General features: G+C 55.9%; 1 protein-coding gene across 1 annotated transcript; it reads right to left on the minus strand.

The window, feature by feature from the left end:
- Window positions 1-25,269, minus strand: PLOD1 (procollagen-lysine,2-oxoglutarate 5-dioxygenase 1). The gene is made up of 19 exons (XM_010957787.3): window positions 25,024-25,269; window positions 17,994-18,085; window positions 16,850-16,983; window positions 16,234-16,397; window positions 15,015-15,127; window positions 13,580-13,643; window positions 12,229-12,326; window positions 11,245-11,346; window positions 10,568-10,699; window positions 8,930-9,051; window positions 7,776-7,880; window positions 7,245-7,370; window positions 6,790-6,931; window positions 6,000-6,113; window positions 5,272-5,337; window positions 4,592-4,696; window positions 3,214-3,360; window positions 2,334-2,459; window positions 1-893 (listed from the first exon to the last, which is right to left on the minus strand). The coding sequence occupies exons 1-19, from the start codon at window positions 25,097-25,099 to the stop codon at window positions 738-740; spliced, it is 2,184 nt and encodes a 727-aa protein (XP_010956089.2). The 5' UTR covers window positions 25,100-25,269; the 3' UTR covers window positions 1-737.
- Window positions 25,270-26,404: the final 1,135 nt, after the last annotated feature.

Genomic DNA, 26,404 nt, shown 5'->3' on the forward strand with positions numbered 1-26,404 from the left:
TGGTTTGAATGACCTTTAATAGAGACTCTCCTGTTTCTGACTGTCTGTCCTTCTCTTCAGAGGCACCCAGGACAGGGTGATGCAGTGCAGTGTGAGGACACAGCGCTTCCTGCTCCACCCCCCAGCACAGGTCCAGCAGAGGATGGAGCTGTGGCATCAATGCATTTCCTGTTTCCCGGGAGGTTTTCTGAGTCACTGTCTCCAAGGGACAGAGTTTTGCTCTCGTGATAGGAGCCAGGAAGGAAGGGGCTTCAGCTGTCCCTCAGTCAGCATGGGGACTTGAGTCTGATCCAGGTCTTGGTGACAATCCTGCAGTCCCCGGGGCTGCAGCTCCACCTGGGAGAAGCTCCAGGGCATGGCTTCTTACCCCTGGAGTCTCTCTGGGCAGCTGGGTCAGCCCCTGTTCTGCTCAAGTGTTGCCCCCTGGAAGAAGCAGAGAGAGTGGGACTGGGTTTTCCAGGAAGATGGGTGGGAAGGGATGAGTTGCGACAAAGCAGTGAAAGTGAACACTGTCTCTCGGGGCTGCGTCCACAGCACCAGGAAATCCCCAGCCCAGGAGGTGTGCTCCGCCTCTGGTCTGTGGCTCAGGTCCAGTCTCTCCGATGGTGGCTCCAAGAGCAATGAGAGGTCAAGAGTCCGGCAGCTGGACCCTTCCCTGGGACCCCCAGGCCCCAGAGGCTGCTGGGCAGTGGTTGTTGATGAAGAGGAAAAGGTCCGAGGTGGCTGGGCCTGGCCAATTAGGGATCGACGAAGGACACGGCGATGTAGCGGGTGCCTTTGGTGGTGGGGAGCCCCTCGTGGTAGTGCGTGAGTCGCCCAGGGTGCATGAGGGTCCAGCCCTTCCGTGGGGCTCGGATGGAGCAGTTGTAGCGCAGGAACCGACAGCCTCCGCCCTGGGAGACAGGAAGTGTCAATTCCCCCACAGGAAGTGCCAGTTCCCCCATTGGACACTGCCCCCTCCACCAATCCTTCCCTCTGAACCATCGCAGCCAGGCAGCCCTCAGCACAGCCTGCCTGGGGATGCCCTGTGGAGTGACGGCCACTAGATGCCTAAGGTAAGGAAGACCCTCCGCAAAGAGCAAGGGACCAGGAGAACCGGCCTGGGCGCCAAGCAGCACTGGGCCAGTGTCGGCTACATCTTTCACTAACTTTGTGACCAACCTGAACCTCAGTTTCCCCTTCTGGAAAATTAAACTGCACATTTAATTGTGAGAATTAAATGAGATGATACAAGTAAGAGCTTAGGGCTGCGTTTCTCAACCTCAGCACTATGGACATTTTGGGCCAGATAAGTCTCTCTCTTTTTTTTTTTAATTGTGGTAAAATACACACCACATAAACTTTACCATCATAACCATTTTTAAGTGTACAGTTCAGTGGTATTAAGTACATCCAAACTGCTGTACAGTTATCACCACCATGGGCCAGATAATTCTTTCTTATGGGGGGTGGTCCTGGGCATCCCTGGCCTCTACCCACTGGATGCCAGTAGCACCCCCATGGTTGTGACAATCGGAAATGCCTTTGAATATTGCCAGTGTTCCCCTGGGGGAGAGGCAAAATCATCCCCTATATGAACCCTTGATGCATTGTAAACTCTCTAAAAATGATCAGTGTTTTTACTGGTGTCTTTCACCGTGCCAGGACTGAGTTCCAAAAAGCTTAGAAAATAGTAGCTTAATGAGTAAATGAATGAATGAATGACTGGCTCGCTGGCCGATGACACCTACAGGCCTTCCTTGGGGCCCTGAGGCCCCACAGAACTGCTCCCAATCCATCCTCACGTCTTCCTGGTTTCCCCAGGCCTCCCATCTGGCCACAAGCCTATGCCCCACACCTAGACTAACACTGCACTGACATTCCCAAAGCTGCCTTCTTACTTTCAAGAATGAGGAAAACCCTAAACTTTTTATTACTAATAGCTATCAATCCTTGAGTACTTAATATGCATCTATGTAAGCAGTTAGCTGGATGAGCTCATGTAATTGTCACAGCCATTCTATGGAGGGCACTCTAGGCTTTCCCATCTAAGATATGAGGAAACTGAGATGCTAAGAAACGTGCCTGTTGACCCATTACACAGAGCTGGTGATGGGGCAGGCAGGACCCAGGTCCGGGCAGTCTGGCCCCAGATGTCCTGTTCCCCTGCCCTGCTGTGGCTCAAGCCCTCTCCCTCCCACCAGCTTGTGCTCTGAACCCACCCCTTCCAGGAAGCCTTCCCCATGGACCTGACACCCTTTCTCTCTGGGCCCCTCTGCCTCAACCACCCCTGAGCTGCTCCCCAGACAGCCCACCCCTCTGCCCACCTCTGGCCCAGGGTGACCCCTGCTCACCTCGTAATCCACCCCGACCCGGTTCAGGGCGATGTTGATGGTGAAGGTGGACGCGTCATGATGTGGCATCAGAGAGGGCTGCTCGTCAGGCTTGTAGCGGACAACAAAGGCCAGGTCGAACTGCGCCTGTGCCAAGGAAGCAGGACAAGACAGACAGCTTAGAGAGCGGACCCTGGAGGCCAGGAAAGGCGGGGGTGCACAGAAGGGGCCCCTCATCCACTAGCTGGAATGTCGGCCGTGAGGGCAAGTCTGCTTACCCCGTGTTCTCCAGTGCCTGGCACAAAGAAGGGCCTCAATTAAAGTGTGCGGAGAAAGGGAAGGACAGGGAGGGGAGGAAGGGGAGAAGGTGAAGGAAGAGTTGGAAGAGAGAGAGGAGAAGAGAGGGGAAGAAGGAAGAAATTAACTTAATCCTCACAACCCTTTTTGGCTGGTGATTCCTTGAGGGCAGGGCCCAGGCACATTCAAAGCAGATTTTTGGAGAAAACCGTGTACACAAGGAGGTGACTGAGTGAGGGAAGGCGTGCAAAAGCCAAAGAGGCGTCAATGGATACACGTGTGAGGGAGCTGAAGAGAAGCCGAGGGCAGGACTGGGCACGCTGGCCAGCTGACCAGGAGCTTGTTTGGTGGGCTGGCCTAGGAGTCAATGAAGCAGGATTTAAGTACACAGAGAAGGATGCCAAGGGGAGAGTCAGAGGCCAGAGGCAGAGTGGCTCCCCAGTGCCCCAGACGCCTTGCCTCCCAAGGCCCCACCTCACACCTGATGGGAGGAGGCTTCACTCTTTGACACCAAGTATTCAGACCTCTCCCCCAAGCCAGGAATGCCCCCCACCTCACCCCTCACTCCCTGCCCTCATCCTGGCTGCACCCCAGGCACGCCCACCCTGGTGTAGTAGCCTGGGTAGAGCTTCTCCGTCATGGGGGCGATGTACTCCACCAGGAACTTGTGCCACTCCCGCTCGAAGCTGATCTGGTTCATGTGGATGTCGATGGTCGGCACGTTTTCGTAGCCACCCTGGATGCGGTTGTCCTGGAAGTGACCACGGAGAGTGTGGTAAGCAGAATTCTAAGATGGACCCTCTTGCCCTCAAATCCCAGCCCCTTGGTGTACAGCCTCTGTCTAATCTCCTCCCTTTGACCTGTGAACAATATGAGGGATAAGGTTAGGTTACAGGACAAGGGTGGAGATGTTCAGCAGATGTAATTAATTAATGAAGCCTGTGTGTTCGCTTTGGGTCGATCAAAAGGGAGATTATCCCGGGTGGGCCCTTTAAAGGAGGATCTTGAAGAGAGAGACTCTCTCCTGTTGGCCTGGAAGAAACCAGCTGCCTGAAATTCTGCAGCTGCAAGGAAATGAGTTCTGCTACATGAGCTTGGAAAAGGAACCCCCAAGCCTCAGATAAGACCCCAATCCCCACTGACACCATGTCTACAGCTTCGTGAGACCCTGAGCAGAGGACCCAGCTAAGACTTACCGGACTCCCAACCCACAGAAACTGGAAGATGGGAAGTGGGTGCTGTTCTAAGCTGATAAAACATGCTTCGTGGTGATTCATTACACAGCACAAGGGCCACACGTTAGCTGGGGCACTAGTGTCCCAGGGCGGGCCTGGTCACCGGAGCACAAGGGTTCACCAGACACCACACGTGGACTATGCAAGGTACTGAGCTCTGGAGATGAGATCAGCCACCAAGTGTGTAGATCAGGCAGTAACTAGAACCATGCTTAGACCAGCTGCCAGCCCAAAGGCTAGCCAGGCTCCGAAGTACACAGCCTAGGGGCGCATGTGCCTTTAAAAATGGTTCCTGAACTTTCCAAGGTGAGGGCAGGTATGAATTGCTCTTTCAGGCACTGGATTGCCTCTCACATCCATCATGCCACTTGGTTCTGCTGTCTGGTGAACTTGACATTGATGTCGCTTCCTAATTCTTCCTTATCCCACACTTGCTCGTTCCTTTCCCATTTCCACGCCCAGCTGGGGGGAGGAAGCTAAATCATTCTAATAACAAATCAGGAACTGGACACCTAGCAACTTAAGATGAAGGCAGCTCAGTCATCCAGCAGCAATGGCAGCTCAGGGACCAACACTCCATCCCATTTTCCAATCCCTCTACTCCTAAGTGCCTCAGGCACCCCTGCCAGCACCCCCATCTAGAGTCCCAGGGAGTCTGGCTGGCTTGCCAGGAAAAGAGCCCAGAGCAGGGCATGGGTGGAGGGGCAGCCTCCCCACCGTCCCAGTCTAGGCGTCCGGGGCTCCCACCTTGTTATCTCCCAGAGACCACTGGCCGTAGTGCTCCATCTCCTCCACCAGCTCGTCACAGGCCGTCTCCGTGAAGATGGGGAACCAGTAGACATCCGGGCAAGGCTGGAGAGGGTGGGGACTCAGTCACAGGGTCCAGAGTGGCACCACCACATCCTCCCCCTGCCCCCATGGGTGTCCACAGAACCCACTGCAGGCAAGACCCCTCGTGTGGTCTATCCCCAGTCCCACACCCAGGCCTGTGAGTCCTCCGAGTGCCCCACAAGTGTCTCCAGGGAGCTTGAGCAGGGGCTCAGTGAGCCAAAGGGAGGAAGGGGCAGAGCTCAGAGCCGGCCCTTCTCAGCCAAGGTCACAGAGCTGCCAGGGCTGGGGCCAGGAATGGGATGTGTGTGTCAAGGGAGCAGAGGCTCCAGGGGAAGCAGAGAAGCACTTGCTTCTCACTCCTGGCCATGGTCCAGTTGAGATGATGTCTGGGGACATTTTCCTCTTTCCTGCGCCAGCCAGCAAAGAGCGTCAGGCCCCCAAGACCCCTGCAGGCTCCAGCTGGAACGTGCCAACAGGGGGAGGGGGCCACCCCACTGCCCAGTCCCTCGCCCCAAGCACTGCCAGAGCACAGAAAGGCGCCTCCTCCCCCTCCAGGCCAGCCAGCTCCCATCCCCTGCAGGGCGCCCAGCCCTTACCGTCTCCACCAGCTTCCCCGCCAGGGCCTTGGTGTAGTTCTCGTGGATGTACTTCTCCTTCCAGTCCTGCGGGAAAGGTCGGGAGCTGGGGTCCTCAGGCCAGGCCTGGACCAGCGGGGCTCACCCCTTGTTCTGCTGCATGGGCTGCTCCAAGAGAGGGTTCTGCCCGCCCCCAGCCCCATGCAGTGTGGGTGGGTGCACGCGTGCCTGGAGGAGCTGGTATGTGCCTATGCCCACTGGGTCATGCCAGCCGTTTGGGCACAGTGTGCCCACAGGAGGGGGTGTTTGCACGTGTGTGTATACAGGTGTGCAGGTGTGTACAGGTCTGCCTGCAGGTATGTGCCCACATCCACATCAGCACAATGTCACCACTCTGCTCTCCCCTGATCATCACATCACCCTCGGAGGTGAGGCAGGCTAGGGCAGTGTATCCATTTTAGAGCTAAGAAAACCGAGGCCCCAAAGGTGGAGAGTCTCAACTAAGTCACAGCTTTTGGGCCACAGACCTAAGCCTCTGACTCCCGGTCCCTCCTCCACCAGATGGCGCTGCCTCTGGAGACTCTCCCCTCTCCCTACAAGTCCTGCCTTACAAGCGCCCCTGGGCGGAGGGAAGCAGGGGGCCCATGGGGTACCAGCCATGGTCGTGCTCTGAGAGGGATGCACCTCAGGCCACAGGATCACTGCAGTCCCTTCAGCTCCCACCCATGCCCACCCACCCAGGGCCTCACCTCGGGGTTGCTGAACACTTCCCAGAGGTCGTTGTGGAGGTGGGTGGTCTGGTAGCTGTCCAGGGAGAGCAGATGGCCGAAGGCATGCCGGTTGGTCAGGAACATGAACACATCCTGGGGAGAGCAGGCCGGATGGAAGAAAGCTTCCCCCCACCCAGGACACCCCCCTGGGGGTCAGGAAGGACCACAGCCTCCTCTGCCTACCACATTCGAGTTCATAAGATCAGGGAACTGGGTGTGGGTCACCCCATCTCCCCAGTGCCTGGCCCAGGCCTGACAATGGGGGTGCCATCAGGGAAGGCTTCCTAGAGGACTGAACAGGAATGAAAGAATGAACGTGCAAAAGAAAAGGATGGCGTTCTGATTCTGGAGTTGTAGTTGTGGGCACAGGGGAAACACCATCCTGCTGCCACATTTAAAATACGATTAATCAATCAATCAATCAAAATAACCACAAAATAACACAGGGTGGGGCCCAGGGATAGGGTAAGGGTATCTTTTGGGCACATTACTTGGAGAAAAGGCAGAGAATTTAGTTTTAGGTAGAAAGTTTAGTTTTCTTTAGGCTCTGTCAAAAAATGTAAATAAAAGAGATGATGTGAAAACTGGGTCCGCTAACATGTTCCCACAGACGCCGAGGACAGCCCTGATGCCCGGTGCCCCAAGTGCTCCCACCAGGGCCTGGCAGCCTTTGAGCATCCCTGCTAAGATCTCAGAAGCTCCAGGGCCTATGGCGACAAGTAGCCCATCCTCCCCATCAATGGGGCCTCCTCTGACAGCCCAGGCTGACCTGCTGCCGGACGTTGGCACAGAAGGACATGTCAGGGTCCAGCTTCCTGTGATGGAATAGGTCTGTCTGCTGCAGCTCAGCCCGCAGGGCACTGCCCTTGATCAGGTAGATGTTCGAGATGTAGGGCACGTTCCAGACCCCGCTAAGGGAGAGAAAGCAAGGTGGAGGGTGACGTGGGTGACGGTGAGGGGGTCATAGGGTGGGAGTCAGGGGTCAGAGGGAGGGGAAAGTCACAGGCTGGGAGGATAGGACAGTACTGATTTGCTTCCCCTACTACCCTCAACACATGGACCCAGGATAATTGTCAGGAAGTCCTTCTGTGCGTCTGACTGCAGTCTTTCTTGCTTCAGTTCAGAGGAATTTGAGGGCAACAAAGACGGGAATACTAGGGAGGGTGGTGCTTCAAAGCCAGGAGGAAGACAGATGAAGGGTGCTCCAATCCTGCTGGTACTCACACACGCCGCCCCTGCACGATGTCCACGTAGTCCTCGGAGCGGGCGTAATAGCCATCTGCACTCAGCGCCCCCCAGAAGTTTGACCACAGCCTCCCGTGGCGGGTCATCAATGGGGCGATGACGTTCCTGAGGAAGGGAGCATCTCAGTGGGAGCCCCTCTGCCCACAGAGTTTGGGGCAGATCTAGGTATGGGGAAGGGGAGGAGAGAGCCTTCATCCTGCAAGCACCTCCCTGGGGCAGGGCCTGGAGCAGGGTCCGCTCCCTCCCATAGGGCAACCAGGAAAGCAGGGGAAGGGTTACAGGAGGTGGGGGGAGTGACGGCTTGGGGCTTGTAGCCAGGAGGTGGGGAACATCGTGGACCAAACCAAGACAAGGTAGCCAGGCCAGCTTGAGCCCCAGGTAATAGGTGAGGCCAAAGCGGAGGAGGAGAGGAAAGGCAGGTGAAGGGCTCGCACCCCGGGCCTGGGCCCAGGCCTATCCTGAGCGGTGCTGGGGCCCGGAGGCCTGGCTGCAGCCCACCCACAGCCTCACTTGTTCTGCTCGATCAGCAGTCGCAGGGTTTTGGGCTCAGTTAGGGCAACGTCGGCATCCACGCTGAAGTAGTAGGTGCAGCCACGGTCCTGCCGGCACAAGTCCCTGCAGGCAGGGGTCGCAGGGTCAGCGGGGCTGGGGCTCTGGGCAGCCTCTCCACCCAGGATCCCAGAGCTACCCTGCACTCTCCACCGCCACCCATATCTATGAACACCAGGTACCAGCCAACGGTCTTTAGAGAACTCAGGCTGGCCTGGTGCGGGCTGGGGCCAGCTGCCTCGAAGGTCCCTCCCAACTCTGAGACCCAACCCCTGGGCTGCTAGGCTGTCAAAACAAAGACTCAGAGCCTGGACACTGGTTATTAAGTGCCCTGAAAACCTTGGTACTGGGGAGAGCAGGCCCACAGACAGGCCCCTAGACTGCCCAGGGCCATGGGTAAACTGGTTCTGCCTTTCTGGAGGGCAGTTTGGTAACTTGGACCAAAAGCCTTAAAAATCGATATTCTTTTTGTTGATCTGGTGCTGGGCTCAGCAAACTATGGTCCACAGACCAAATCCAGCCTCCTGGCTGATTTCACATGGCTCATGAATTAAGAATGGTTTTACATTTTTAAATGGCTGGGGAAAAAATAAATCACAAGAAGTCACGTGAACATCATCTGAAATTCAGATTTCAGTGTCAATAAATAAAATGTTACTGGAGCCCAGCCACAGGTCATTAATGCTGCAATGGCCGAGCTTGAGTGGTGGAGGCTGAGCTCACAAAGCCAATTTACACAGATTTACTATGTAGTCCTTTACAGAAAGTTTTGCTAACCTCTGATCGGTACTAACTCTTCTACAGTCAACACAAATTATCCGTTTGTTTTAATAACAAAGGGAAAAAAATCAGAGACTTTTTCCTTTAATTGTCAACATATATCTACTCTGGCCCTCCAGTCCTCTTTCTCTCTCCTGCTTCCTGAACCCAAAGGACACTGCTTAGCTCCGTCTAGGAGTCCTGAGGTTGGCAGGACAGACTTTTCCCCATTTGACAGATAGGAACACAGAGGCCCAGAGAGGGGCTGGAGACCACACAGCCTCCTGAACTTCCATCTTCCCACCTGGTGCTCCTGATACCACGGCCCCCCAGCCATGGCCCCCCAGCCAACTCACGCGCCCATGTTCCTGGCATCGGCGTTCGCCACCCGCACCTCTGGGCCCACCAGTTTCATGGACTGGTACTCGCCACCATGCTCTGCCAGGAACTGCTCCACCTGAGCCTTGTGGTGTTGCTCCTGGGGGTGGGGGGGATGAGGGTGAAGATGAAGCTCCACCACAGGGACCACGGCACCTTCCACTACTGCAGGCTGCCCAGCCCCCATCATCCCTGGCACATCCCTGGCCACCTACTTTCCTATCTCCAGAACTTGGCCCACACCAGACCTTCTGCCTGGAGTGCCCTTCCTGGCCATGCTTTGACCATCCTCCCCTGACCAGGCCGGGCCCAGAGGCCTCTTAAGAACTTCTGTCACCTGGATAGCACCCCTAACCCCGAAGGCCCCACATCCAGAGTTGGTGATTCTGCTGATCTGGGGTGTGGCCCAGGGATCTGCTTTACTATAAAACTCTCCAGGTGATCCTCAGATAATGCTTTGAAAAACAAGTTTATACCAGGAGCCCCTTGCCTGGGAAAGCAGAAAGAGCAAGGTGTTCAGAAACAAACCCAGGGTTCAGAGAGAAGCCTGGCTCTGCTGATTGGATGCTTAACCTTGGACAAGTCACTTCACCTATTTCTGCTTCAGTTTCCTCCCTTGTAAAATGGGAGGGCGATCGTGCCTCCCTCACTGGGTCACTGTCAGGCGTCAACAAGTCAGACATAGCACAAAGTAGGTCCTCAAAGACTACCTGCAACGGTTCTCTATTCCTACGCAAAGTCACAGTTCGTGGACATGAGGTTTGATGTCTCCGGGGAAGCTGGGAGCCTCTAAGGGCAGGGCCTATACCCTTCTCCGGTTTCCAGGTGGCACAGCTGAGTGAACGTCTGTGACACAGGCAGAGCCGGGTGCGGGACCACAGGTCCCCAGGAGTGGGGTGCAGACAGGCAGGACCGAGAGGTCTCAGAAACGGGTCACCCTAGATGGGGCAGCTGAGAAAACGCCATGGAAGACAAGAAGCCTTGATGACAGGAAGGGTTTGGAGAGCATACCTAGCTTCTCCTAGCAAAAGCTGAGAGGTGGGACTTTACCCAGCTAGGAGGGAGAGGCCGACAAGGGACAGAGCTAGGAATGCTGAATCCAGGCCCGCTCCCCACAGAGCAGCAGGCCTCAGGGCCCTCCCTGATTCCTCAGAAGGTACTCAAGGAATGAAAACCAATTTGACTATCACAAGATCAAATTAGGAAAGACTGGGGGAAACAATGAGAATGACATCGGCTAAAAGTACCTACTATGTGCTTCCTATGCACCTGGCACTCTTCCATGTGCTTCACAGGTCAACAGTTTAACCCTTGCAGCAGCTCTGTGTGGCCAGCACTATTATTAACCCTATCTAATAGACGAGAAAACTGAAGCCCAGAGAGGTTGAGTAACATGCCCAAGGGCACACAGCCAATATAAGCAGTGGTGTTGGGATTCAAACCCAGCCAGTCTGACTCCACAGTCAACCCCGTGATTGGGTCTAGAGCCCAATTCCCACTTCCATTTGGCCCAGATAACCCAGTTCAGTCAGTTCCTCAGCGGAGTCAGGGCATCTTGAGGGGCTATGCCCTTGGCCCAAGCCACAGAGCGACCCCACCGAGTGCCTGCTACTCACATGGTTGTGAATGAAAAGCCGCATCCGTTTCCGGGGGTAGTGGAGGCGCAGGAGCCGCTGGAAGAACAGGGACAGGAACGGCGTGGGCTGTTCGATGAACACGCCAACCAGGACCGTGGGCAGAGCCTCATCCTGCGTGGGGAGAGGGCGGCACAGGAGTCCGGCCATGTCCGGCCACTGCGCCACAGCCGAGCCCCTAGGGTGGCCTGAGGACTCCAGAGCAGAGGCGTGTGGACTTAGCAGGAAAGGGGCCTGGGCTGGCGCGCTCCGAGCAGGATGTGCAGGTGGACAGAGGCAGGGACTGGTCGGGAAGCAACAAGAAGCTGTCCCTGCTCAGGGCAGGGAGCAGCGTGAGCCCAGACTTGGAGCAAGGACTGCTTGATGGCACACTGTCAGGAGAGCTGGGCTGGCACAGAGTTTGAAGTGGGCCATAAATGAGGAGAAAGGGTCATGGGGAAGAGGGCTGCAGGAGAGCCTGAGCGACCAGGCAGAAGAAACGGGAACTTAGGCATCGGAGAGAGCTGGAGCCATGTGTGGTCTGAGAAGGCTTCCAGGAGGAGGTGCCTGGGTGGGGAGGAGGATGGGACCCCAGACAGGGAGGACAACAGAGTCTCTTCCAAAATCCTCCAACCTCCCCCACCCCAAGGGATGGAGCCCCCGGTGTCCAACAGCCTTACCCCGATGCCCTTGAGGCTGCGCAGGCCCTCGTCACACACGGCACATCCCGTCTCGAAGGTCCAGAAGCGCGGGATGTAGTTGGCCAGGTAGTTCAGCTGCAGCTGTCAGGAGACGAGGGGTCTGAGAAGAACCAGGCCAGCCTCCCTCAACCCCCGCAACCACCAAGTCACATCTCCCAAGGCCCCTGGTGTGCCCAAACCCCAGCCTTCTGCCACCCCTAAGTGGGCAGGAATGTGGCTTTATTTTGGGTGGGTCCTGGGGAGCGTGTTCGTCCCCCCGGTGATCACCAAAGCTGCTCTGAGCGAGGGCCGAGGGAGGACTCAGCGCTCTGGTGCTTCTGCATCTTTGGATCTCCTCGGAGCTTGTAAAATGCAGATTCCTGGGCACCAACCCCTCAGATATTCCAACTGAGCAGCTCTTGGGTGGTGTCAGGAAATCTGCATTTTAAGATGCTCCCCTTCTCCTTCCGCCCACGTGATTCTGATGAGGGTGGTTAAGGACCACACTCGGAGATGTGTGCCAGGATCCAGGGGGCCAGCTCCCCAGGGGCAGGTTAGGTCTGGCTGCACCCTGGCCCCTTCTGGAGCCCCAGGAGCACAGGGAACTGTCTGTCCTGTTCGAGGCTGCCTATGCCTCATGCCCCGGTGCAAACATTCAATAAATGTTTGTTGAATGTAGAAACTAGTCTGCCCCGGGGTGACAGAGTACGGATGACTCAGGGCAGCCCAGCTTTGGACTGGGTGGGGACAACAGCCTCTTCTGTGGTCAGCAGAGATGGACAGGGCATCATGGACCACCACGATAAAAAGAGAAGGTGCCATGCTCAGTTCAGATGTGAGGTCAGAAGCAGTGATCTGGCAGCAGGTCCCAGGAGGGTGGCCCTGACCCCAAGGAGAGGCTGTGGGGTCACACTGAGAGCACAGTCAGGTGTGCTCCTAACCGCCTGCTTCCCACTCTCCTGGGGGGCTGGAGCCCCTCTGTACCTTGGTGGGCCCATTGCCATGAATCAGGACCGGGAGGGTGTCGTAGGCCAGGTTCCTCGCTCTCACTTGTCCCATTTCAAACTTGAGTACGACCTCATCTGGGGGTCAGACAAGCACAGACCTGTCAGCATCAGGTCCACAGGCTGACAGACTGGACTCAAATCCCAGCTCTCCCCCAGTGAATAGGGCGTGGCCCCAGCGTAGTCACTTCACGGCTCTGAGCCTCAGTTTCCTCATCTGTAAAATGGGGGCCAGAGTGGGAGGATTCTGTGTCCAGTGAGCACTTAGCACCATGCCTGGCACATGGCGAGCACAGAATCCAAGGCAACCCCCATTGTTTGTTGTGATTCCTTATTAGATCTGGAAGCAGGGGATGAGAGCAAGTGAAGACCTGAACCATCCCAGCTCCAGGTACAGCTCAGCCCCACGGGGAGGCCCGGGCAGGGCAGGGACAATTCCTGCCCTTGTGGAGGGAGCCCCTGCAGTGGGGTCTCAATACCCAAGCTCTGACCCAGTTAGTCTGCACGTAAGAGTGCGGGTAGGAAGCTGCTTTGTTCGACAATCATAAAATTAGCAGAGAAGGGCGTTTTCCCAGAGGCTTGAGAAGATGCTGGGGAGGGAGGCCTTTTGTGGTGGGTGCTCAAGTAAAAGGAGCCCCTCTGTGCAAGCTCCTGGCCCTTCCAAGAAGTGATCTGGACTCAGCTTCTTAACAGAGATTCACCAACTCCCAGAACCTATAGGCCAAAGGGTGCGATGCTTCCGCAGCTTCCCAGGAGGGTAGCCAGAGTGTCTTCAGGTGCTCAAAGGGGTCCACTGACCCCATGAAAACACCAATCAACTTCTCTTTCCTAAAGATGGGAAAACAGGTCCGAGGGATGTGTGTGTGTCTTGCCTGAGGTCACCCAACAAGAGAGTGGCAAAGCAATGTCGTCACCAGCTACGGACTTGGGACCAGGACAAGAACATTGTGGTCTCAAGGGCCAAGGGGCCTCTCTGCTTCCCAAGTCACTCATCAACCCCCTGCCCCAGCCCTGGGAGATGGCAGGACAGGGGAAGGAGGTGAAGCAGGCTCATCTGTAAGGACCAGGGATGCAGGGCAGGGGGCGGGTACCTGTGAGTGCACCACTCAGCTCCTCCCAGGCTGAGCAGCTGCCTCCTTGCCTGGTGCCCTGGACTGACCTCTTGGTCTTCCTTTCTCCACCCCCAGAGAGACACAGCTCTGCCTCCAGGACATCCAGGTGGTCTCTGGGGACCCGGAGACGAGGAACCTCCTTGGCTCAGGCCCTGCCTGGAATCCTCATCTCTTTTCTACCAACCTCTCAAGATCCCCCTCTTCGTGGGGGCTACTCACCCAAAGCTCCATCCAGATTCTGGAAGATACGGCAGCGGTGGTCCAGGGTGATATTGATCCGCTCCTGCAGGAAAAAGGGCCCCAACCCTAAGTAGAAGCTGTGGGGTCACAGTAAGAGTAGGATGGGGAGCGCGCCCTCTTACTCCTGCCACTTCCTCTCCCCACACCCACTTTGCCCTGTCACCTAAAGGCAGCGGGGAGCCTTGGGAAGGCCAGCCCGTGGCCAAGCCCCTGGGGTCTACTGGTCTAGTGGCTCTATTCACGGAACCAGGGACTCTCAGAACTGGAAGGAATCTAAGGAAACAGCTGTTTCAGCTACAACAACAAGCGCTGTAATCATAACAAATGCCTGGCTAGTAATTACTCTGTGCCAATCACTTATTCTAAGTATTCCACATACTTTAATTAATCGAATCTACACAACATCCTTATGAGAAAGTACTATCATCACTGCATTTTACAGATTCAAAAACAAAGCACAGAGAGGTTGAGTAGCTTGCCCAGAGTCACACAGCTAGTAACTGGCTAAACTGGCATTTATACCCAGGTAGCCTGGTCCTGAGGTCCATGTTCGCTGCACAATGCTGCCTCTTGAGATCGGACTGTGTCTCATGGAGCCCTAGGCCAGGCTGACGAAGGGCAAGTGGGACTCTAGGCCCAGTGCTCATCCCATAGGGAGTAGCTCCACTTTTATATTTTAGACTGTGGGCTTCTGCTAGCCATGGGACTGGAGGCAAAGGGGAAGGAGGAGGAAGGACTGAGTCAACAAAAAGATCAAGTTCATAGCTACCACTGCACAGGCAACCGCTTTACTTCATTATTTCATGGATAATAAAAGCCGAGGCCCAGAGAGGGGAAGTGACTTTCCCTAGGTCACACAGCAAAAGTATAGATGGAGGTTGGGGTGGGTGGTTAGCAGGGCAGAATCCAGAAATACTGACCCCTGAGGGCTCCCTAAATTTCTCCTGCCTGCCCAGAGAACACTGGCTGGATTTGGGTACACTGGTCTACCACCTCCAGTCCCCTCAATGATCCTTGCCTCAAGACAGGCTCAGATGCCTGGCTTCTGGGGCCCAGGTCCAGCCAAGATCTCATCAGCCCCCAGGAACCCCTCAGGCAGGGTGGGACAGGAGCAGCTCAGCCTGTCAGTTCCTTTTCATCACCACTTGACATGAGGCTGTAAATTCTGTTTCCCCTACTCGAGGGGGCAGAGAGCCCAGCTGTCTTGTTCACCGCCATATCCCTGCCCTACAGCTGACAGTACCTCACACACAACAGACACTTGATAAATACCTGCTGAGTAAATGAGTGCATGGAAGAATAGATAAATGAAATATCAATGCCCAACCTGGGGGTCAGGCTTAGGAGGGCTGCTCCCAGTGCAGTCTGGTCCAGCCCCACCCCTACTCCTCAGCCGCACACCCCTGCCTCTCACCCTCTTCTCTGGGTCCAAGAAGATCCTGGTGTAGAAGAGCTGGTCGCTGTCGCTGTCCTGACCCTCCCACTCAGCCACCAGTTTGCTGAGGTTAGGGGCATAACCAATGAAGCCTAGGGGTCAGGGGACACAAAGAAACAGATACTTAGCTTCTGGCCCCTAAGCCAGGGGCCTCTTCCCAGCCTCTACCCCATCTACCTTCCATTCTTTACGCAGAAGCCCTGTCTCCTCTCAGAAGTCCTCCTGGATTGAGGGGAGGCAATGTCTATAGGCTGGAAACAGCCTGCCAGTTAATGCCACTTGGTGACAAGTTCCCACTGAGCCCAGAGAGAAAAATCAATGGTACCCATTAAGCTGCGCCAGCTCAGGTCCTGGGCACCACACAGGTGAATAAAGAATTAGACTAGGAGCCCAGAGGAGCAGGGCTGGTGGGACATAGGCTTGGAGTCCCATTTCTGCAGTTATCTGGGAAATTTGACCCAGAGAAGGAAAGAGGCTGGGCCAAGGTCACACAGTACAGGAGGGTTTAGAGGGTAGAGCCCACACAGCTCCCTGGCTACAGTGCAGAACGGAGAGAGAAGAGAGAAGGGAGAAGGTGGCAGTGAGGGAGGGCCCTGGCTCAGGGGACACCCCACCCCTGGGCCAGGGCCAGGCCATCTGGATTGCACTGACTCTCTCGGCCAATGGGGAAACGTGGCTGCTGGGGGCGGATCCCCCTTCCGTGGCCGCACAGAGGAATCCAGAGTAAAATAGGGATTTTATTCTCTGTGCACTGGGAAGCCACTGAGTGAGGTGTGTGGACTCGCACCTGGCTGCTGGGTGGACATGGACTGGAAAGGGGTAAGGGGGTGAGGATGGAGGCTGGCAGAGCAGTTAGGAACGACTGCCAATGCCAGGGGCCATGTGAGGCGGTGGCAGTGGGTGTGGACATGAGAGGGCAGATTCCAGAGATCTTTCAAATTGGTGGGGGGAAGGCAACGGAGGAATCAGGGGTGACTCCCTGTTTTGCCCTGTGCAGACAGAGGGCTGTTTAATGAGATATGGAAGGTCGCAGGGGAGTAGATGTAAGGGTTAGAAAATCAGGAGTTCTACTGAGGACACTGTGCAGGACCAGTTAGACACAGGATGTCAAGCAAGGGGGGATCCTCACAAAGGCAGTGGATGGACCCCGCTGGAGTCTGCCCAGCCCCCCCACCCACTCTGCACCCAGGCTCCGCACCTCCAGAGCCCAGGAACCTCTTGCCGTCGGACACCACCGGGTACTTGGCCTCCAGCCTGCGGTCCGGGTAGATGAGCTCCTCGGCGGAGAAGACCACTTGGCTTCTGGCCTGCCGGAACTTCTTCAGGAGCTCTCGGGGCCCCGAGGCAAAGACCACGTCGTAGCTGTGGCCAGAGCCGGGAGAAGACGGGGTGGGGCCGAGGTGAGCAGTGGCTCAGGGAGGGCACAGTCAGGAGACCCAGATCAAGGCTCTTCCAAACCTCCCACGCCAGCCCTGGGCCACATCTGGGACACAGATCTGCCCTGTCATCTCTGCCCTGCCAGCCACATTTCCACCCACTCCCTGGGCAGAGAGATGGTCCCCAAAATCCATGCCTGTCTCACACTCAAAGCACAGCTCACCACACTTGGGCAGGCCCCCCAACCCATCTTTTTATGAAGATTAGGAATGGGCCACACCAGAGGGTCTTTTCTGGGGTTTACAGGCCTCTTAAAACTGTAGGCACCCTTAGCTAGAGTGATCCTCCCTCATCGCTCATGTCCTGGGAGGGCCTCATTCTAGAATATTCTATCTCTCAGCTGAAGGGCCCAGTCCAGGAAGCCCCCAGCCGCCTACCTGTCTGTGAAGAGAATGACCAGGTTCTCCTTGTCTGCGTGCTTCTCCAGGGCTTTCTTCAGCAGCCGAACCTTCAGCCCTCCGCCTGCCGATGCCTCCTTCTCGCCATGCCAGTCCTCCCCTAGGCCCAGTGCCTGCAGAGAAAGGCCCCTTAACATGGGCTTTTGGTAAAGGAAAAATCTGGCCAGCTATATTTCCACCCCCACCTGGGCTGTGAACATCTTTGCTTCCGTCTGTCCAGCCCCTCCTCCCCTTCCCATGGGGAAACCATTCGAGGATGTGTGTGAGACTGAACAGGCTCCTGGTGCGGTCATGTAATCACAGCTGACCAGTCAGAGTGTCCCCATCTCTCTCCCACAGCCGTGAGCTTGAGCATGTGACCCAAGTATGGCCAATCAGAGTCTTCCCTGGGACTGTTCTGTTAAAACTAAGGAAAGGCTTTCTTGGTCTGAGGTTGAGAAGCTGGGGCATGTGGGTCTGCGACATGTGGGTTTGGGGCTGTTGGTCATCACGCCACCATGTAGAGAGAGCATGTCTGCAAATAAAAACAAACAGGGCCTAGAGGGGGAAAGACAAAGCCTTTACCATGCTGCTTGGACTCCTAGATCCAGCTATGCCTGAAGCAGCCCTCAGCTTCAAACCCTCATTCATGTGAACAAATATACTTTCTTTCTGTCTCAAAGCCACCAAATTGCAAGCTGTGTAGGCAGTGCCATCATCTGTCTTGTCCATCATTCTGACCCCAGTGCCCACCCACCACTGTACTTGACACACGCAGCACACTTAGCTAAATGGAGGAATGTCTCCCTGCAAGGCTCAGCCCCACAGGACACTAGGGCAACCCAGAATCACTTGGGGGGAGGATTTGTAGAAATGCTGATCTCCAGGTCCCACCCTCTAAACTAGCCACATGTCCCCAGGACAGTCCTATGCAGACTAACATGAGCACTCCCACATCTCTCTCCAGTCTCACCTTCCCACACCCTCCATCTCCAGTACCTCGGAGATTTTGCTTATGTTCTTCCCATCTTGCTTTTCCAGCTTTCCCTGTGGCCCCAGGTCAGTTTGGGAAAGGCAGACACCCAGCTCCTGGACTCTTCCACCACCCCTTGGCTATCTCTACCCCGCCTGGGGAGCCCCTTACCTGGATCTTGTAGTTGAAGAACTGGGCTGAGCGCTTGAAGCGTCGGAACCCCTCAGTCTCCTTGGTGGCCACCGTAAGGACCAAAAGGTTGTCTAGGGACAGAGGAGGGCATGGTGAACGGAACGGAGGATGAAGAGAGATGACAGCAGGAGTGATCAGTGTGCCCAGTGGGATGTGTCAAATCCCACAGGATATGTCATCCTGTCAACATTACAGACAAGGGCCCAAGGCCCAAGTAGGAAGGGATGTGCCTAAGATCGCTCAGCTGGTTAATGACAGAGCTGAGACATAACCTGGGTCTCCCAATCTCCTTCAGGGCTCTGTCTACCTGGTAACTGACCAACATGGCAGGAAGTACACAGAGCAGAGATGTCTGCACCTTGCACTGTGGGGCTTGGTCTCTCTGGATTTAGGGGTCTTTGGCCTCCCACAGGAGCAGAGGAAAAGATTCGCTCTGAATGCTGACCACCAGCAGGACCTCTCTGGCCAATATCAGACATTAGCCCAGGGACAACCACCACTCTCCATGCCTGCACTCAGGGTAGACATTGCTAATCAATTGCTAACAGACTTTCTTGCTAAGCCTCACTTGGCCTTGGATTCTCCCCAAACTGTGAGAACCAGTAAGAGTTGGCTTGGAGTGGAAACTGACTTGAAATCCTGGCCTTTGGTCAGAGCAGCCCTGCTACCTTTTTAACAAAGGACTACTCTGGGCTCTGTAGTGTGGTTTCATCTCTACACTAGAACCTGCTGGAAGCACTCCCCAGATGGCATCTCTGGAAGCCCTGGGGAAGCCCCTCCCAGACCACACATTGAGGCTGTGTTCCCTGAGAAGTAAAGGCTCTGAAGCTGGCCCGGTTAAACTCCTAGCTCTGCTCCTTACCAACTGTGTGACCTTGGGTAAGGTAAGTCTTTGACCTTTCTCAGCTGCAGTTTCCCCCTTGTAAAATAGGGATAGTAACAGTACCTACTTCCCAGGGCTGCTGGCATTAAATGCAATGAGAGTGGGCCTGTAAAATCTTTATTGGGATGCTGGCACATGCTAAGAGCTATTACTGGTGCTGATTAGTGAGAGGCAAATGCCTTGCTCTGGCATTCAAGGCTCTTGCTGATTGGCCTAGTAACATACTCATTCCCTCCACAGAGTGGACCCTCCTCCAGGCAAGAATCTCACCTTGCCAGGCCCCTCCCTCCTGCCAGGGCTTCCCCTCTCTGTCCATTCTCTAACCGTCTTCCAGGTCCCAAGGCCAGTGTTACTTCTTCCCTGCCACCACCTCTATGAAGCCTTCTCGGATTTCTCCTGACCTCTCTCCTGCCCTCAGAGGCAAGACTCCACTTTGCAGCACCCATATTGTTTCACTGGGTGAGCCTTACTTCCCTGGGGTCCAGGACTTAACATTCTTCAGGGTGAAGAGAGCCACTAAGTGGCCAGGCCAGCACAGGCAGGTAATGCCCTCCCAAGCCCACCTCCCCAGGAAGTCAGGAGAAGCCTGGGCTAAAAGAACAAAGGGGTCCAGTCTGGCAGCGCTGGCTGAGCCGAGGGGCAGGCTCTCAGTCCCAGAGCAGGGGCTGGTGCCAGGTGGCCCAGCCAGGATTGGCAAGAATCTGCTGGGGGTGGGCCTGGAGACCTGGAACAGAAAGCGGTGGGTTCACTAGGCAGGTGTGGAGAGGAGTGGCCTCACCATCTGACCCTGGGGTCCAGGAAAGAGGGGAGCTGCTCACACTTGGGGAAGGGCTCCCCCAACTGCTGCCGGGATGGTTAAGTCTGCCCCAGGTGAGGAGAGCCAGGGCTCCAACTCAGGCCCTCTTGTCGACAACAGGGGCTACTGGGGACAGGAAGAGTGTCACATTTCATGGATGGAAAAAGCCAGCGTGTGCATCTATGAGATTCTGGATTCTCCATTGGATCAGGGCTCCTGAAGGCAGGCAGATGGGGAGAGGAAGTTAGGAAGCCAAGGCTCAGACACGATGAGTAATTTGCCCGAGGGAGCCAGGAAGCAGCAGCACCGTGTTTGGACACAGACGCCTGCACCCGGCGTCCCCTCTCTTAACCTCTGCACATACTGCCGAGGCCTGGGATGGTGGCCAGGCATCTGTCTCCATCTGTCTAGAGAGACTGCCCAGTGAAGTGGAGGGGAGTGCCACAGGCCATGCCAGACCCTTCCCACATGCCCCTGCAGCTCCCCCTCCCCAGCCTGTCTCTGCTTGGTTTTCCTGCCAGGTGCTCACAATGGGGCCTTAACAAATCCTGGGTTCTCTGGGCAACACAACACCCACCTTCCTGGCCAAGGACCCCACAAAGTCACCCAGGCCAGAGGGTCCCAACCCTGCTGTATATCAGCACCACAGGAGAGGGTGTGAAATCCAGACTCCCGAGCCCCAGGGCCAGAAAGCCTGGGATGGACCCAGAAGTCTGGATTTTTCCTACATTTCCCTGGTGATTTCTGATGTCAGCCACATTTGGAAACCTCTGATCCAATCCACCCCCAGTCCTCTGACTCTGGGTTCCAATGCAGAGGCCTGGGAGGGGGTTCATAGCAAGAGAACTCAAGGCAGGCCCCTCTGCCAAGGGACCCTGGCAGCATCTCTCAATACCCCCAAGAACTGCCTCAGTGAAGCCATTCCCTCATCCTGACTGCAAAACTTGCTCCTTCCCCTGAAGAGGCCCTAGGCCACCTCCTCCAGGAAGCCCTCCTTAATCTCATCTCCTTATCTGGTCAGTTCTCAGCCTGTGCAGGCTCCATGTACCCAGCAGACGAGGTACCAGTACAAACCCGCTCCTTCTCCCTTTGCCAGGCCAGGCCCACATCTCTATTTCCTTGGTGTCCCTCTCCCTCCCCAGGACTGGGACCGAGTGTGCCTTAGGCCTGGTGTGCACTGCCTGGCCCTCAGGAGCACTGTGGGAAGGTGACTCTTACCTGTTAAGCCTTTACCAGCTGCCACACACTGTGTGAAACTTGTTATATTCATTATCGAATTTAACCATCAACACCTTCTGCGGTAGGTGATATTTCTACCCGCCCCTTCTACAGGTGAGGAAACTGAGGCACTGAGAGGCTAAATACTCTGTCATAGAAGCTGGAAGTGAGAAGGGAATGAGCTGGAATTTCAAATGCCCAGGCCCTTAACCTCACTCCTTCCCTGTTCCCCATCCTGGAATGCTGGGAATCCCAGTTGCGGACTGAATCCAGCATTTCCAGCCACCTTCTTTCAGGCGTTCCCGCTTGGGCACCTGGCTCCAGTCACGCGGTGAGGTCTCTTCCCAACTCACCGCACAGCCAGAGCTCTGGGCAGCTCACAGGCCCACAGGGTGTCAACGTGGAGGATTCGTTCCTGCCCACCAGGGCCCCGCCCACCTGCTTTCTGTCTGGTCCAGCGGGCCGCCCTGGGCTGGGGCTCTCAGCCCTCCTGACCTGCCGTGCAAAGGCCAGCAGTGGTTTTCCCAGATGGATGACCTATGATTCAGGGTCAGCCGAGATACACCAGACAGCAGAGTGGAATGGCAAGGAGAGATTGCTGGGCAAGTAACTCAGCCTCTCTGTGCCTCTGCTTCCTCATCTGTGAAATGGGAGTAATAACAATAGTACCTTCCTCCAGAGACTCGGGTGAGGATTAAATGAGCTAAGGTGTGCGAAGGGCTTAGCACAGCACCTGGCCGTGATGGCCACGGGGGGTTCTTGTCATAGGGACCCTCCCCTAATAGAGGGAGCTGTGCACGGGCAGGTGCTGCCCTGGGGGGGGCAGGGATGGAGAGAAGCGCCTTCCTGGGAGAGAGAATGATGCGAGAGGCTGAGCCAGGAACTTGGGGGGGAGTGCAGACACCTCTCTGGGGTCCTGAGATGAGGCTGAGGACTTAGGCCTGGTTCGGCTGTGCTCGGTCAGATGCCGCCTCCTTCCTTCCCCAAGCAGCACCGGCCCAGGCCAGGGAGCTGATGGTCAGCATGCGGCCTTGGCTCTTCAGGCGTAGTCATGACACACCCGGTCTGCTCTCCGGGGAGATGGGAATGAATGAAACTCCTCCCCCAGCCCCCACACCCACCAGGGGCTAGAACAGAAGCCAGGCAAGGGTCTGGCAGAATGCCAGGAGATGGGGATTCCCAGAGCCAGGGCCAACCCTCCTTCCCCCAGGTCTGGCCTCCCACTCAGACTCCCCTCTCCCGACACACACACGTCCAGCTGGGTGTCCCTGACTCTCCACTTCCTGCTGTGGAGCAGCAGCACCTGGGACCCCACCCAAGCCCCGCCGGCATCCCCATCCCGGGAGCCTCAGGTCTCAGCAGACACTGGGCTCGGGCTGGTCCCTCCCCTTCTGCAGATGGAGTCCTGCAGAGAAAGGCGTGAGCCCAGGCAGAGAGTGGGGGCTCAGCTAAAAGCATCTACAAAAGGGAGAAAAAAACCATGTGGCATCTGGACTCTCCCACCCCCTCAGCTCTGTGGAAATTCGCTTGTTCCGATGCTGCTTTATTGAAGGCCTTTTTCTGTCCATCATAGTAGTCTGGGGGCTACCATGAAACAGGGCAATGTCTCCTCCATCAGGCACAGGGCTCTCTGGGAGCAGAGGGTTGCATCTCCCCCACTAGACTGGGCATCCACTTGGGTGAGGAGCTCTGTATCCCCCCCTCAGATTGGGAGCCCCCAGAAAGTGAGAGCTGTCCATCTTTCTCTCCATGTACCGAATCCTGGGTGTTTGGATGAGGGTGCACAAGCCACTGAAAGTATCTCCACCCACCACACCCCCCAAGACTCCACAGCAAACCCCTGCCCCACTCCAGGCCTTGCTCTGCCCCTAAGGGACACATGGCACCATCCCTGCACCTGCCCCAGTGGAATCCTCGTCAGCCCCATCCCAGCCACCTGATGCTGGACTGGGCATCCTGGTGCAGCCAGGGGAAGGAAGAATCTGGCCTCTACGGGCAGCTGGGGTGCCCCTTTCCTGACACCAGTGGGCAGCTTGGGCAAGACCTCCGGGAAAACTACCATCCTACTCTCTCTTCTTGGCCAGCAGGCTGAGGGGTCCCAAGCAGTCAGGTCTGGGAGAGTCAGGCAGACGCCCACAGGCAGCATCTCTGGGCAACAACCGCCCCCATCCAGAGGCAGGGGTCTGCATGAATGCGCAGAGGGTCTGAGTTCCAGTCAAGGACTCCACCTCCAACTGGCTTTGGCAACCTGAGACCGTGTTTAACATTTTAGGGCCTGTCTTCTCATTTGCAAAATGAGGCTAATGATTCTTTATGTATCAAAAGGGTCTGAACAGAGCAAGGGAAGCACAGGGGCTCAACTTGAGAGCAGCCCGACATGAGCCCTGTGCCTGCGGACACGCTGTCTCTGAATGCTGATTATCTACTAGGTGCTTTACCTGGATTCTCTCGGCAACACCCTGAATCCTGCACCCTCTGTGGGGGCTGCCTTGTGTCTACTGTCCCTTCCCATCATCTGCTGGGAGTCAGGGCACCTGAAGCCTTGTCGTCAATTTGGTCCCTCCAACTCCCTGGACTTCATCGTGGGCAACTGAAGTTTCTCTCCTGGGATGCTCTGGGGTGGAGGGAGCTCACATCAACAGATGCAGAGGGAATAGAGGTCCGGGGGAAAAAAGGCCAGCAACTGGACACCGACCACAGGCCCTTTGCATACACCACCAGCCTAGCTCTGTGCTTAGTACCTCCCTCACTGGATTTTTTGACCTGTCTTACTGCTCTGCTGTGATACTTCAGGAAAGCTGGCAGCGCTGGGCCCAAGCAAGAAAATGCCTCTATGGGTTGGGCATTGAGCTGAACTCTCACCAACAGGCCTCATCCCACGGAATCCCTGTAAGAGCTCTAGGAGTGAGGTATTATCACCCCTGTTTTGCAGGCTAGATCACCAAGCCTCACAAGATCAAGCACCACTGCTTCACCATGAGAGACATGTGGCCTTCGGCACAATCTGGCAGAAAGGAAGTACTCAAGAAATGGAGGTTCCCATCCCTTTTCCTGGCATCAGGGGTCATCCATCTGGGAAAACCACTGCTAGACTTTGGACAGGGTCTGCTAAACTGCTACCCTGCCTTCCTCCCAGGTTCTCTAGGAGGGTAAGCAAGAGGAACTGGGGGCCATGGAATGGGTGGCTTCCCTGGGACTGCCCACGGTCTATGCCCTCCTGGGGCTCCCAGATGCTCATTGGGTGGCCTTGCAGGAGGCCCAGGGAGGGCTGGGGAGTAGGCCCCGCTCAGGAGAGAGGGACACACTTTGAAATCCAATCTGCCTTGGGGATGTAGGAGACGGGGCACTAGACCTGGAGTCCAGCAGATCTGGGACTCACCACTCCAAGGCTGGACAACCCTGGGCCATCACTGAGCCTGTCTAGGACTCAGTTTCCTCGTGTGAAACCTGGAGAGAGTAAGACCTACCTGGCAGGGGCAGAGCAGACCACAGAGGACAGGGGTAAAAGCACAAATGGTTCTTCCATGTGAGCCACCCCACCGCCCAGCCAAGGGGTCCCTCATCCTCATGGTTGTGAGGCCTAGAGGCTCCCAGGTGGGCTCTGGAACCAGACACACTTAGGTGTGAATCCTGGTTCCAAAGCCCACAAGCTAAGGTTAGGCAAGAGAATCAATTCTAGAGCCTCAGTTTGCCCAGCTGGAAAATGGGAATAGAAGGATGCACTTAGGAAGGTTGCCATCCTGCTTGATTGATGCTTCACCCACAGCAAGTGCTCCATAAATGGGAGCTATCGTCCTTATTATTATGAACGCTATTATTAATCGACCCTCTGGTTACTGAACGGAACTCCGGCTGTTTCAACCCTTCAACTGCACGAATGTGGGAACCGCAACCCTACGAGGGGAAGTGATTTGTCCAAGTCACCAGCGAGTCAGTGGACAAGTAGCCTGAACCCAGATGCCCTTGGAAGTCCAGGCCTCGCGTACAGACGGTCCTAACGATGGCAGCCCCCCAGACCAGCCCTCCCACCCGCGATCCCCTACCCTGCTCCCGCCCATGATCCCCTCTCCCGCCCCGGATCTCCCTCTCCGCCCTGGGACCGGGGCCCTCACCCTCCGGCTTGGCATCGCCCTTCGTTTCGGCCAGGAGCAGCCAGCCCAACGGGGCCAGGAGCAGCAGGGGCCGCATGACCGGGGTCTTGGGAGGTCCAGCCGGTCCAGCGGCGCTCACGGGCTGGAAACTTCGCGACGGGGCCGGCGATCCCGCTGCCACGCACTGGGCCCGCCCCGGAGGCGGTGTCGCGCCGCCCCCTCCCCCTCCGAGCCGCGCAGCCGGGGGGAAGGGTTTCCTGCAGACTTGCCCGAACCGCGGCCTCCCGAGTCCAGGCAGCTCCCTTCGGCCTGTGCCTGCGGCTCCCGGGTCCCTCCGCCGCCGCCTTCTCCCCTCCCTTCTTAAGGGGGCTTCATCCCGACCTGGAAAAGGAAGGGAGACGGGAGCGAGGCAACAATTTCTAGACCCTAGACTCCGCGCCAAGGTTTGATGGTATCAATAAACGTTAGCCTTAGTTTCCTCGCTGCAAAAGTAAGGATTATACCGACCTCTCTTTATTGGTTCTTGCACGGGTTAATGACATAGTTACCTGTAGTGCACTTAGAACAGCTCCGAGATAAGCCCTCAGCAAATCTCAGGGCTTAAGATTTCATTAGTCCTTCCCCAACGACGTGGGCGTGAGGGTCTGAGCCTGGAGTGGGCAAGGCCCGGGAGGAAAGTGTTCAGAGGCGTCCACACCTCTGCCGAGACCTTCCTGGCTGCTGGAAGTGCAGAAGGCGCATCACCATGCGGCAAAAAAGGACTCACTTAATCTGCCTTTTTGTCCCTGGGAGGTAAAAGGAATCTCTGAGCCAAAGAAGGTCTTATTTCTGAGGTCGCATTGGTGAGTGAGTGAATGAATGAATGAATGAAGAAAAGAAAAGAAATTGTTTAGGGTCTCTTCATAGATGTGGGTCTTCAAAGCCCCCAAAACATCAATATCTTGTAATAACCTATAACGGAAAATAATCTGAAAAAGAATATGTATACATATATATGTGTAACTGAATCACTTTGCTGTACAACTGAAACTAACACAGCGTTGTAAATCAACTATACTTCAATTAGAAAAAAAAAATTCCCCAAAGTCTCCTGGAGCAGGTGTTAGCTGGAGACAGCCATCTCTGGGGGGAAAAAAACAAAAAAACAAAAACACAACTCCTTTCCTTGAAAGAGACCCTCAGACGGAGTTGGGGGAGCCTCTTTCCAGCAGGTTAGGCTCCAAAGGCATGGGTAGTGGGTGCAACCCTGAGTGGACAGGGGGTTCCCCTCCCCCAGGGGGAAAGGGGAGAGGGAGAAGAAATGTCATGGACATCAATGAACCATGTAAAGCAGGCCATGCTAGGTGAGGGGGAAGAGAGAAGTCCACAGTACTGTAAGGCTTCTTCAGCAAGAGAAATGCAC

This window comes from Camelus bactrianus, chromosome 13 (assembly GCF_048773025.1).
Source record: "Camelus bactrianus isolate YW-2024 breed Bactrian camel chromosome 13, ASM4877302v1, whole genome shotgun sequence".
Classification (NCBI taxonomy): domain Eukaryota; kingdom Metazoa; phylum Chordata; class Mammalia; order Artiodactyla; family Camelidae; genus Camelus; species Camelus bactrianus.

Bases quoted from the DNA above. Each gene is read 5' to 3' on its own strand.
- PLOD1 (XM_010957787.3), bottom strand. From the start codon at position 25,099: ATGCGGCCCCTGCTGCTCCTGGCCCCGTTGGGCTGGCTGCTCCTGGCC. The intron at 10,700-11,244 runs GTAAGGCTGTTG...CTCCCCACGCAG, and splicing joins GCAGCCTCAAGGGCATCGGG to GATGAGGCTCTGCCCACGGT. The intron at 5,338-5,999 runs GTGAGGCCCTGG...CCTTTCCCGCAG, and splicing joins AAGTGTTCAGCAACCCCGAG to GACTGGAAGGAGAAGTACAT.